Source organism: Mesoplodon mirus (genome assembly GCF_964341445.2).
Source record: "Mesoplodon mirus genome assembly, chromosome: 1".
NCBI lineage: Eukaryota > Metazoa > Chordata > Mammalia > Artiodactyla > Ziphiidae > Mesoplodon > Mesoplodon mirus.
In genome coordinates this window covers 216,978,661-216,991,817 of record NC_138976.1, presented here as the reverse complement: position 1 = coordinate 216,991,817, position 13,157 = coordinate 216,978,661, and the positions used below count along the sequence as shown (strand labels likewise).

General features: G+C 55.8%; 1 protein-coding gene across 3 annotated transcripts in view; it reads left to right on the top strand.

The window, feature by feature from the left end:
- The window catches only part of GFRA2 (GDNF family receptor alpha 2), a gene marked incomplete at its 5' end in the record, with an annotated part of 95,837 nt that overhangs the window by 8,661 nt on the left and 74,019 nt on the right, over positions 1-13,157 (top strand). For 2 of the 3 annotated variants that reach the window (XM_082616623.1, XM_082616624.1), the window contains one exon: positions 2,949-3,032. The exons of the other annotated variant lie outside the window; for it this stretch is intronic. In XM_082616623.1, the coding sequence (XP_082472749.1) occupies positions 2,949-3,032 (84 nt within the window). The remainder of the gene's footprint in view (positions 1-2,948; positions 3,033-13,157) is intronic. 3 annotated transcript variants of the gene reach the window in all.

The window sequence follows — 13,157 nt, the reverse complement described above, 5'->3', positions numbered from 1 at the left end:
CAGGCTGGGGGACCCTTCCCCTGGTCCCACTCTAAAAAGGCAGACCCCTGCTTTTCTCCTTCCTCAGAACCCTGCCCCCCACCCCTTGCAGACTGCACAGTCCCCTCCCCCTGGGTCTTGGGGCCAGAGGTGGTTTCCGTCCAGGGCTGACCAGAGGAACCCAGAGGCCTTTTAACAGCAGGTGGTGTTCCTCTGAGGGACAGGATCTTCCTGAGAGGGGGCTATTCCTGGTGTGGGCTGAGTGGTCTCCCGGGGAGGCTACAGGCACACCCTCCCTATTCCTTAAGACTCTTAATAACCTGGCTTGGGCCGGAGTGGGGGGATCACGGAGAGGAGAGACCCATGTGGGTTTGCACTTAGCTTCTGGCTTCTCCTGCTGTGATTTCCCGGAAACTCGGCTCCACCTTCTGCCTCTACCTGAGGCTGAGCTCGCCGTGCAGACTGAGGCTCTCAGTGTGTGGGCAGAGCTGGCGGTGGCAGGACTGTGGCCTCTGCCGAGCTCCTGGACAGTCCCAACCGCAAAGGGCCTCGAGATCATTCTGGCGGGGAAGCTGAGATGCAGGGAGGCGAGTCGGGGGCTTCCCAGGGCACACAGCAAGCAGCTGGTGGGACCAGGCCCCCGACTCCTTATCTGGACCCCTTTCCACTGCCCTGGGGGAGAGCTGTGGCCTTGAGCACGGCTTCCTCTCTGCCATCACCACCCCCGTAACCACCAGTATTTACACGGTGGGGCTGTCACTGTTGGCTGCACAGGGGACCAGGCTTCTTGCCTTCCCCAAAGGTGATGCTGAAGTTCAGGGTCATCCTAGTCCTGCAAACGTGAAGTGCCGAGGCTGCTCCTACTTGTCATCTCCCAGGTCGTGGCCCTGGAATCTGACATCCTGGATTTGGCTTCAGTCTGGCTGCCAGGCAGGCCTCGGATTTCCCGCTGGTGAATTCGGCTGCAGGACCAGGAGATGGAAGTTGAGTTAAATAGGACGGGCCCCTCCCACCCGGTCATGGAAGAGGCTCTTTTCCCCCAGAGATCCATCCCCTGTCCCCTCCTAGTCAATCGTACTAGCCTAGCCATACCCAGGCACGGTGCTACGCCAGATGCTATAGGGACAGACAGACCCTGCTCTGGGGGAGCAGTCCAGCCCACAGAAGACTGCTCTGTGAAAAGTTAAGCAGCAGTAGTACTTGTTGAAGAACAATTTGGTTTCAATAGCACTTCTTATTTTTGGAGACAGTATTCATAATGGTTAAGAACTTGGACTCTGGAGCCAACTTCCTGGGTTTGAAACCAGGCTCTGCCACTTACCAGCTGTGTGACCTCAAGCAAGTACCTCAGTGTCTCTGTGCCCCAGTTCTTTATCAGTAAAATAGGGAGAAGAATAGTGCCTACCCCCTAGAGAAATTAAGAGGATTAAATGAGTTAGTACATCTAAAGCACTTCGAATAGTGCTGGCACGCAGGCAGCACAAGACAACATCATCTTTATTACAAAAGTGCTTCCTAGACTCTGGTGTTGTTTGGCGGCAGCAGACAGCATGGCTGGTAACCCCACCACAGGGAGTTTCTCCTGTGCCGGTGGGTAGAGTGGAGGATGCTGAGATCATGCAGGCCTGAGATGACCCTGCATGCCCTGGGGGTAGGTGGGATTGGAGACAGGCCTGAAGGAAAGACTAACCTTTGGATTAGGTCCGCTGGCCGGTACCAGTGGGCACCCCCTGTGCGTAAGGTGCCCTGTGTGCTGGGTGTGGCTGGGCCTAAGGTGCTCCTGTGAGGTACAGTGAAGGGTGGGGCTGCTTCTCCAGGGGGCATGCTCTTCCTCCACATCCTTTGGGGGTCTGTACCCTTCTCTGGGGGGTCTGCCTGGTATAGCAGACAGATGCCTGGTCCGTGGCCCAGCGGAGGGCTGGTTAAGCCCTGAGGGCTAGCCTGTGGGTGACGTTGGGGGCCTGGCTGAACGAGCCCCTTGCAAGCAGATTCCAAGGCTCCTCTTCTGGAGGCCGGCTCCTTCCCGCAGGTGGCCCCCAGGGGCGCTGCCCCACGTGCTCCTCTTTAGGTGGGGGTACTTGCCCGTGGCGCTGGGCCCCGGGTGGACGGGAAATCAGTGTGTGAGGCTGTGCTCATCATCTGTCTCCCCCGCCCGCTCAACGCACACACACACAGTCTGAGTGATTATCCATTGATTTCTCCTCGCCGTCATGTCTCAAGAGGATATTTCCTTTGCTGCCGAGGCATTGGCAGAGGAGGCTGGAGTCCCGCTGAGGTGGTGGTGGGTCTCCAGGGCAGCCTTGTGTCATTTATCTCCTGTCACTCGCTTGCTTTTCTGTTCCCCGAGCCTCTGGTGCACCCCGGAGCCTGGAGGAGAGGGCTGAGAAGCAGCAGGTGGAGGGGAAGATGGGTCGGGAGTCAGGCAGACAGGAGCCGCAGTCAGGCCCCCACCCAGCGGACCTTCAGCCAGTCAGATTTCCTGGTGGCATGGTGGGAAGCAAAGGGGAAATCCTGTCCCCTTAAGTCTGGGCAGAGCCAGCCTGGTGTGATGGGAGAGAATGCTGGTGTGAGGCTGGAGTCCAGCTCAGGCTCCGCCGTGAGTAGCTGTGTGATCTCAGGCAGGTTGCTTCACCTCTCTGGGCCACCTCAGAGCCCTCCCCTGTGAAATGAGGAAGTTGTACTGAAAGACTGTGGAGGGTCCTTTGGCTTCAGATCCTGGGATTTGTACCTGGCCTTCCACAGGGTTCCAGCTCCCCTTGTGCCTTCTTTCCAGAAGCATTCGGGAGTCCTTAGAAGAGGCCGGGACATGAAGAGAGGTCATGAGGGAGATGTATTGGCAGTTCTGACCTGCTCTGGTTGGAGAGAAGTACCTTTCTCATGTGAAATGTGCAGCATTTCATTCCTAACCTGCCCTGTACAGCACTTTGGGCAGGATGTGAGCCTGGGCCTGACACGGTTCTCTCTTCTAGGTGAGGAGTTTTATGAAGCCTCACCCTACGAGCCAGTGACCGCCCGCCTCTCGGACATCTTCAGGCTTGCTTCAATCTTCTCAGGTGAGTGGGCTCATGCTGGGGCCTCGCCAGACCTGCTCCGGTCCCCGTGGGTGGTGGATCAGGCCTTGGGGCTTGGCTTAGGTGTCGGCTCGCCAGCAGGCACCTGAATGCCTCTGAGCCTGGGGTCTTCATCTGTAAAGAGGGAACTGTAACACCTACCCACAAGGTTGTGTGTGGCATAAAGCACTTACGGGAATTGCCTAGAATGAGCTTGCTGTGCAGGAGATCTTGAATCTGAAACGTGGTCTTGCTCTCCCATTTCGTCACCTGTCCTGCCTGGCTGGGTCCTTTCCAGCTGTTCTACTCTGGGCAAGTTACTTGACCTCTCTATGCCTCAGTTTCCTCTCTGGTGCAGAGGGGAGAGTACCTACCTCGTTGGATGGTCATGAGGTCAGAGTGAACCAATGGCTGTCCAGGGCTCAGCATGCTGCTGAGTGCGTGAGAGCCGTTAGCCGTGGTTGTCCGCGTTCCCATCATCATCATCGTCCATTCTGCTCTGAAATCCCCCTCTCCCCTGGGGGTTCTGCTTCTTGAATCCCGCTGAGGAAAGCCTCTGCTCTCTGGCCACTCCCGCCTTGGCCTGCCTGGGGAGTGAGAAGACCCATATGAGCTCTAGCTTTGCTTGCTCTGGTCTGTGTATAGGAGCCCAGTGAGTTTTTCCTTCTTTCTTCTTGGTCTTCTTCCCTCTGGCCTTTGGGTGACCCAGGGCAGCCTGCCCCTGCTCGGGCACTAGGGAGGACCTTCCAGTTTTGGGAACTCTTGGGGCTGGGATGAGCTTCCTGGAATCACCAGTGCTGCTTAAAGGGGGCCAGGGTGGGCTTGCTCACGGGCCCCAGACCTCAGGCTTCCAGGCACTTTGTGGCAATATGTAAAACCTTCCGAAGTTTCTTTTGCTCTAAGCCAGGGTTTCTCAACAGCAACATTATTGACATTGACCTGGGTAATTCTCTCCGTGGCAGGAGCCGTCTTGTGCACTGTAAGATGTTTAGCAGCATCCCTGGCCTCTACCTACTGGACACTAGTAGCAGTCCCCCAAGTTGTGACAATGCAGTGTGTCTCCAGATACTGCCAAATGTCCCCTGGGGCACAGTCGCTGCCAGTTGAGAAGAACTACTCTAGACTGTGAAATGAAAGATTCTCCAGTGAGACCCTAAGGCCTTTCAAATGAAGGACTCTCTAGAACAATGGTTCTCAAACATTTTCTTTGTTTTCTTTGTTGCCCCTCTAAGGAGAAAAGTTAATTCTCTCTAACTAGAGAAATACTGTCTTAGTCTGCTTGGGCTGCCATAACAAAATACCATAGACTGGATGGCTTAAACGACAGAGTCTATTATCTCACAGTTCTGGAGGCTGGAAGTCCAAGATCAGGGTCTGGAAGGTTTGGTTTCTGGTGAGGGCTCTCTTCCTGGTTTGCAGACATCAGCCTTCTCGCTGTGTCCTCACAGGGTAGGGATGGGAATGGGTGGGAAGGAAGTGGGGCATTGGAGTGGGGAGATAGAGAGAAGAGAGAGAAGAGAGAGGGGGTGGAGAGAGAGAGAGAGAGAGAGAGAGAGAGGGAGAGAGAGAGAGGGAGAGAGAGAGAGAGAGAGAGGGAGAGAGAGAGAGAGGGAGAGAGAGAGAGAGAGAGAGAGAGAGAGAGAGAGAGAGAAAGGTCTCTTCCTCTTCTTATAAGGACACCAGTCCTACTGGATTATGGCCCCACCCTTATGACCTGATTTAACCTTAATTACCTCCTAAAAGCCCTATCTTCAAATACAGTCACATTGGGGGTTTAGAGCTTCAGCATATGAGTTTGGGGAGGGGACACAATTTAGTCCATAGTAAATGCCAAGTATTAAAATTTTGTCAGATAGGGTTGAGTTTTGGAGGGCCACAAACCATTGTAATATCTACTTTTTTTTTGCCTACCCAGGAGCCCCTTTTTGCTCCCTTGGGGGTGATACCTTCCTCTCCCATTGAGAAAGCATGCTTTCAGGGATTGAGATAGGATGATACACATGTACTGGTGGGAGGAATCCTGGGCCCCATGAGAAGGGAGGCACTGGCCAAAGGGTGACCATCTGGACATACCCTTGGGCCCTGGTGGTGGGCAGGGTTAGTGGTGGATGGAATGGTGACTTCGAAGATGGTCTGTGCATTGAGTGGCCTGCCCTGGGCTCTCATCATCATACCCCGCCGTGGGGTGATGGCCGAGGTTCCCATCCTGCCTCTGCTTGTGGCACTGTGATGACGCAGTGATAAGCCTTGCCCATCCCACAGGGCTGAACTGGGTGACTGACTGACTGAGGCCCCTCCTGGCACAGACATTCTGATTCTCACATTTCCTGATTAGTTTTGGGCCACTCCTTTTGAGACAGTGCTAGGGGGCTCCAGCCGATTGAGGAGATGGTTTGCGCGTGGACGCTGTGATGGGGAAATCCCAGCAGCCCGACATACCCATTTCCCACCCTACCATGAGCTCAGGTGCTACTGCCTGGGCGGGAGCCACTGGGTTTACCTCCAGTGAAGAAATGGCTTTGGCTTGCCCCCTGAAGGTTGAAGGTCAGAGGTCCGCACCTGAGCTCAGGCCCCTGCTGCTTCCTGGACTGACACTAAGTATCTTCCTGGCAGAAAATCTTTCCATAATGGACTTGACACTCTGTGGGACAAGGATGTTGACAAGACAAACGAGGAGATTACTGGTCTGCAGCTCACTGAATCAGCATCCTTTACCTGCTGCTCAGATGGAACTGGGCCCCACACGACCGTAGATCCCTGGGCTCTGGGGACCACTCCCCACAGTGAGGGCAAGGTTCCCCCTCATTGCCCCTGCTGACCCCGCTCCACCCAGAGCAGCCCTCGAGTTGCTGCATGAGCGGCTCTATCTGAGGAAACTCTGGTACATAGCTGGGTGGGGAGGCCCTGGCCCAGCCACCAAGGAACCAAGTGGGCCATGGTGGGGAGCACGCAGCTGAAAGAAGGCTGGATAGGGAGCCGGGACCCTGATTCCAGCTCATTCTCTGCCACAGATGGGCTGATGGGCTTGGGCAGGTCACTTCCCTGCTCCAGACCTTACACTTCTTTTCTGAAGAAGGAAGAGGTGAGCTTAGAGCAGCCTTTTCCCCATCCAGGCGCACAGACAGCGGCCGTGTTGTTTGGTATCTAGGAAGAGCAGACCAGCTTGGAGCTCAGGTGGTCACAGGCCCTTGCCTGGCTGCCCTGCGGGCTGAGGGGTCAGTATCTGGGCACATGTATCACCCATGTGGCTCGCTGCCTGGGAAAGCCTGGTCTGGGGGACCCCAGATCCTGCCCTGATGCTCCAGGACGATAGCAATCTGTCCTGCAGGATTGTATGGAGTCCCTCCCCACTTCTACACACTTACATGTGGCTGTATGATGTTCCCCCCGCCATCTCTGTGTGGAAAGGCTGTGGTGTGGGCCATGGAGGCCCCTCTAGGTCGCACTACCCCCAGTCGGGGCCCAGGGACTTGGAGAAGGGTGCTCTTGTATCTTTGGGGCCGAGTTGCTACTGTCTGAGAATTCGGGGCCTCCTGGAACGTGTGTTCTTCTTTCCCTCTGGCCTGCTCTCTCTGTTGGGCTTCTTCGAAAGCCCAGCTGGGATTCTGTTGGCAAAGAAAGCTGCCTGGATTCCCCCAACACTCTCTGAGGCCGAGGCCCTGGGGGAAGGGCGAGTCCTCCCCTCTTGTCTGCCCAGTTCAGAGACAGGTGCTGGGATCAGTGACTGGGTCTGGAATTCCTGGTGTCCAGTTAGTCCCAAGTCCAAGGCCGGGAGGGGAACAGTCTGGCTCTGCCCTGAACAGAGGGGACAGGGTTGTTGGAAGGATCCAGATGTCCTGCCCTAGCCTTGTAGACGGGAAGGGAGATTTCACGGAGAAGAAATGACGTTTGTAATGAGGTTTGTCCTGTTTGTAGCAATTTAAACTGCCCTTGGAAACAGGAAACGGAGTGTTTCTGGAGGCCTTGTTGGGCCTTTTTTTTTTTTTGCAGCATATGGGCCTCTCACTGTTGTGGCCTCTCCCGTTGTGGAGCACAGGCTCCGGACGCGCAGGCTCAGCGGTCATGGCTCATGGGCCCAGCCGCTCCTCGGCATGTGGGATCTTCCCGGACCGGGGCACGAACCTGTGTCTCCTGCATCAGCAGGCGGACTCTCAACCACTGCGCCACCAGGGAAGCCCTGTTGGGCCTTTTTGAGCTACAGTGCCTACATTTGTAAAATGAGAAGGGGATGGCTACTGGTCTGGTCGATACAGAGGAGTCCATGAGGATGGATGCAGGCAAAGTGACAGCCATCCTCTCTGCCGAGGATGCTCCTCTAGAGGGGTCCCTTGGGTGGAGTCCCTCCCTCCCCAAGCGCCTGTGACCCTGTGAATACTGAATCCCAGCTGGTCCCATCTGGGAGGCAGGAGAGGATGGAACAAAGTGGAGAGAGGAGAGAAAGGCTTCTTAGGGAAAGAAGAGATGGTTCAGGGAGAGAGAGGTTGTGAGGGGTGATGCGGACAGTGAGGGAAGGGAACCGCTCCATCCACATGGGGTGAAACCATCAGAGTGAGGGTGAAAGGCCTGGAAGGGCCAGACAGTGGTTTCCCTCCCCGCTGGGCTGCGCCTCAGGGACCAGGAGAAGCGGCAGGCAGGTGGTGTGGGCCGGGCTGTCAGCGAGTGCTGCCTCTGCATTTCTGGTGAGGCTGGGGGCCTCCAGGGCCTTGGGCATCCGATGCAGGCATTGGAGATACACGGGTATGGAGCATATTTATGCAAACACGTCTTGTCTTTTCTATAGCTGGAGGGGAACTTGGAGATCATCTGAGCTCACCCCTTACCTGACAAAAAGGGAAACTGAGGCCCCAAGGGAAGGGATGGACTAGACTGGGATTCAGTCCTGCTTCTATCGCTGCCCAGTGTGTACCTCAGGCAGGGGCCTCACCTCCAAGCCCGGGTTTCTTCTTATACAACACGGGACTGATAGCAAAACCTACCTGCTCGGGTTTTGTAAGGACTAAATGAGAAAATGCAGGTAGGTGCCTGGTCCAGTGCCTGGCACGTTGCACTAAAACACATAACTTCTTAGAACTGACTGTGGAGTGATTTCTCCAAAGGCCATTGGCCGGCTGGGGTAGGGCCAGCCTGGAGCCTGCATCTGGGAGATGGTTGCATGGCTTTTGGTGACGTGAGGCTGCCTTCCACCCATGCTAGTGCTGGGTGGGGCCTGCAGTGGGAGGCGACGGGGCGATTTTCAGGGGACAGTAGGTCCCTGGGGCTACTGCTGAGCCTCTGTGGCCTTAGCTGCATTGTGACTGGGTGGGGACACAGGGAGGCTGGCGAGAGGCCTGGGCTCGGGCCTTTTGTGGGTTGGAGGAAGAAGCGATGGGTGGCAACAGCCTCAGTTGGCCGCAAGCCTCTGGGGTGGACCATCTTGCTTGGATGGAGCCAGGAGAGGCCCGGGGATGTTCTAGTTGGAGGCTCCAGTGGTCCCCTTTTTGGGGGCTCAGGAGAGGAGGGAAACTTACCCCTGCCAAGAAGCCTTGCAGATGGCCCCTGAGGGACACCACCCTCCCACTCTGTGCCCTTGAACTTGGTTCTTATTACAGCGCCCACCCTCTGATTGTGGGCGTTGGTCTCTGTGTCACTGCACCCACGCCTCTCCCTGTGTTCCCCTGGGTGTCTAGTGCTGTGCTGTGCTCCTGACCCCATCCATGGAGGATCCTGGACTAGAGGGCGGCTGTGGACTTGGAGGCTTGCTGGTCCTAGTTTGAATCCTGGTCCTGCCCTACCAGCTGGTTGACCACAGGGTGGGTCACTTGACTCTGAACCTCATTTTTCTCATCTGTAAAATGGAGCCCTGCATGGATGGGTGATGACGTGTGCATGGCTCCCCACAGGGCGCCGGAGCCCAGGAGCACCCTAGGTGGTGGCCAGAGGTGACGCTGTCAGGGGCTGGGGCAGCTAGTGGTTTAGTGTGAGCCGTTAGGGCTGTACAAGGGAGGGTGGCTAAGAGGTCCAGGCAAGACTGAGGCATCCTGTGTGGACTACCTGTCAGGTGGCCCTGAGGTTTAGAGAAGGAAAGGAAAGCTCACGAGGGCTTCGTGGAAGAGGTAGGGCTGGGGCCGGATCTCTGTGTGGTACAGACGCTACCTAAGATGCTGCTTTGAAAGGCACCAGACCGTGTCCTTACTGGCTTGTGGGGCAGGCGGACACCACTTAGACGCCCACTGGGTGGTCTGTCAATGGTGGTAGAGTAACCCTGAGAGCTCAAGGGAGGCAGCAATAGGCGGTGCCTGGGGAAAATCAGCAAAGTCTCGGAAGAGGAGAGAGTGGGATCTGGGAATGACATTGCCGGCAGCATCATAGCATCATGGCTCAGAGGCCCGGCCAGCCTCAGCAGGAACCGCATACCTTCTGGGCCTGGTGGGCTCAGATGACAGTGACTAGAGACCTTGTGGCAGATGGGAGATTGGCGTCTCTGGGGTCTCCTCCCTTGGGACTCCTGCCCAGGAAGTCTCCCGGACAGGGCTCAGTGTGACAGCCTGGCTCTGGGGCTGGGTCTATGGAGAGGGGCTGAGCTGCCCTTGGGTCGGGGAGGAGCTTAGCCCCGGGCTCACGAGTCAGTCCCCTGTGAAGGTAGCCTGACTGGCCATGTAGGGGCCGGGAGAGGGTCGGGCTTGGCTTAACTCCGCTGGGTGCCCAGGGAGCCCCCCCTCCCTTCCCTGGTTCTGCTGAGCGGCTGCCGAGCCTTTGTGCCCCCAGCCCCTCCTTCCCTGGGGTTGCTGAGCAGAAGGTGGCGAGCAAGGTCCAGCAGGTCGGCTGGTGCCTCTCAGAGACCCCACTGTGAGGCGGCCCCTGTGACGAGGTGGTGGGGCTTTGGGGACAGAGGGCAGGGGAGGCGCGGAGGAAGCAGGCAGCCTGTCTCCCTGCCACCTGCATGGTGGCTCGGGCGATAAACTGCTTATCCTCAGGTTGTCTCCTTGAGCTGAATGCAGAAGCATGTTATTTAAATTTCAAAATCACATTCTTCTTCTAACAGCTGTCAGAGACTCTGAGTGTCAGTGAAAATTGGGCCTTAGCTGCAGCGCTGTCACCTCTTACACCCCCCCTTTCAGGGAGGAATTGTCTGATGGCCCAGGAGAGGGTGTGGGGTGGTGGGAGGGACTATGGGGACAGGGAGAAGTGGGGAGGGCAGGCCAGGTGACCCGTGACCCTGGCCGCACTGGTCAGCAGTGGGGACCCACAGGAGGACGCCAGCTGCTCCATCAGGGGCGCCAAGCGCTTCCCCTCTTCCCTTTCATTTCCTCTTCTCCGTGCCCCCCTCCCCGGGCTCCCCCAGCCAGGAGAAGGATTTGCTCGCAGAAGGCGTGAGCAGGGTGTCGGTGGCTTCATGTTTGGTTGTCTTCATGTCCAAGGAAGAAATTGCAATTAAAAAAAACAACAACCAGGAGAGAACAAAATTTAACCCCAAAGAGAGGCTTTTTAATGGTAGAAGTTTAGGTGCCACGGTTGGGGTGAGGTATTGGGGGGGCAAGGTATTTCTGGTTCCCTTCAAATAGCATCTCCTAGGGGCACCTACTTGCTTCCCCTTGGGCAGATGGACAGGCTCTGCCAGCAGCGGTGGTCTATGTGTGTGTGTGGGCAGTTCTGGGCTGGGTCTACCAGCTCTTTCATGGCCCCTGAGGTGGCTCTGGCCCGCCCACCCCATCCCCATCCCTGCCCTGTCCCAGGCATGCTCCTCCTGGCTTAGCCAGGAGCCATGCTCACCTTATTTATCTGGGTGGAAGGTAGGATTTGAGTAACTGTTCTGGGAATGCTCCTCCCAACAGATCTGTCAGCGTGTTCTTTTTTTTTTTTAACGTCTTTATTGGAGTATAATTGCTTTACAATGGTATGTTAGTTTCTGCTGCATAACAACGTGAATCAGCTATACGTATACACATATCCCCGTATTGCCTCCCTCTTGCGTCTCCCTCCCACCCTCCCTATCCCACCCCTCTAGGTGGTCGTAAAGCCCCAAGCTGATCTCCCTGTGCTATGTGGCTACTTCCCACTAGCTATCTGTTTTACATTTTGTAGTGTATACATGTCCATGCCACTCTCTCACTTCCTCCCAGCTTACCCTTCCCCCTCCCTATGTCCTCAAGTCCATTCTCTGCATCTTTATTCCTGTCCTGCCCCTAGGTTCTTCAGAACCTTTTTTTTTTTTAGATTCCATATATATGTGTTAGCATACGGTATTTATTCTTCTCTTTCTGTCACCGTGTTCTTTTAAGCCCATGAGTGTGTAGAGAAAGGAACAGATCTGACTGGGGTCAAGTGTGTATGTGTGTGTAGTGTATACGTGGGGGAGTATAAGTGTGTGTGGTACACACATGGGTGGTGTGTATGTGTGTGTGTGGTGTGTGTGTGTGGAGTGTTAGATGTGTGTGTGGGGTGATGTGTGTGTGTGTGGTGTGTGTGTTTCGGGTGATGTGTGTGTGTGTGTGTGGTGTGTGTGTGTGTCGGGTGATGTGTGTTTATGGGTTTTTGGCAGTGGCCTCCTTCTGCATGTGGAGAGGGAAGGAGGGGAAGGAGGCAGGGTTGGAGAGGCCTGAGTGGGAAAGTGGGGTGTGTGTGGCCCTTCCCTCGGGGAACAAGCGCTGCCCTCGGCCTCTTTCTGACCTCTTAGGGAAGCCCTGGAAACAGTGGCCAGGGGTGAATACTGAGGGATGGAAGGCCGTCCTTCTCCTGATCAACAAAAAATAGCAGACTGAACCTTATGTGTGTGTTTCTCGGCCTCCTACAGTCTGGAGGTTACGTCATTGGACTCTGGACGCTTAGGTACTCTCTCTGCAGAAACGGTGTGTGTGTGAGTCCATCCCTCAGATTCACGAAGCATCCCTTGCATGCCATCCCCTGATCTAGGTGCTGAGGATACCTCAGTGGACAAGACAGAGGAGTCTTGTTGCTCTAGTGGAGCTTACGTTCGATTAGCCTAAGACAGAAAAACCAAACAAGCCAACAAATACTCAAAAATAAAAAGTAAGATAGTGATGAATGCTAAGCAAGGATTAAAATAGCATGATGGGCAGAGGTGCCTGGTGGCTACTCTGGATTGGAAATGCCAAAGTATGACTCCCAGGAAGGATCCAGCCATGGGAAGGCCTGGGAATGGCAGAGGGAACAGCTGGGGAAAGGCCCTTAGGTGGGGATGCGGGCGGTGGAGGGCGGGGCTTAGGGAAGGCCACAGGCTGGGACAGTGATGAGGTGGAGGTAATGATTTGGGAGGTGGCCACAGAGGCAGGCAGGGGCCAGATCCCTGAGATGCTGCAGGTGAGTTAAGGGGTTTGGGTTTCTTTTTAAGAGTAATGAGAAACCTTTGAGGATTTTAGATACTAGAGTAGCCCTGTGTGATTTATGCTTTGGAAAAGATTGCTCTTGTGCTGTGGGGGAGTGGATCAGGGGCCGGGAGAGTGGCTAAGAACTGTGACAGTGGTCCACGTCCTACGATGGCGGGAGAGGAGAGGACACGAGGAGCTGGGATCTGTTGTAGGGCTGGAGTTAAGGATGACTGCTAATTTAGGCTTGAACACAATGGTGCCACTGTTTACTAGGTTGGAGAAGATGAGGGAAGGAGCAGGTTGGGGGCGGGAGCTGAGCTCCAGCGTTCTCTTTCAACCACGTGGGTCTTGAGATGCTAGTTAAACCTCCACCTGGAAATGCCAGGTAGGCAGTCGGATGTAAGCCTGGAGCCCTGGGAGAGGTCAGGGTTGATATATAGGTTGAGAATCGTTAGCATATAGATGGTATTTACAGCCGTGGAACCATGAGGTCACCTAGGGAGAGTATAGACAGAGAGGGAGGCTGGGGCTCTTCACGCAGAGAGGAAGCGCTAGGAGAGGAGGCTGAGACCAGGGCCAGTGAGGAAAGGGGAGCCAAGTCAGCTGGGGGAGGGGAGCTCCGCAGGCAGGGAGGCGAGTGTGGAGGGGGAGCCCCTGGGCGGGATGCTTGGGAAGAGGAGGAAGGGAGGACAGTGAGCTGGATGGGAGATCATTCTTGAGAGAGGGCAGCGGGGAGCGATGGGGTCCGTAGATGACAGTGCCAAGGAGGAGTAGTGGGTGGACTGGTGTCACGAGTCCCACAGGAGGAGAAATGGCCCAGAAA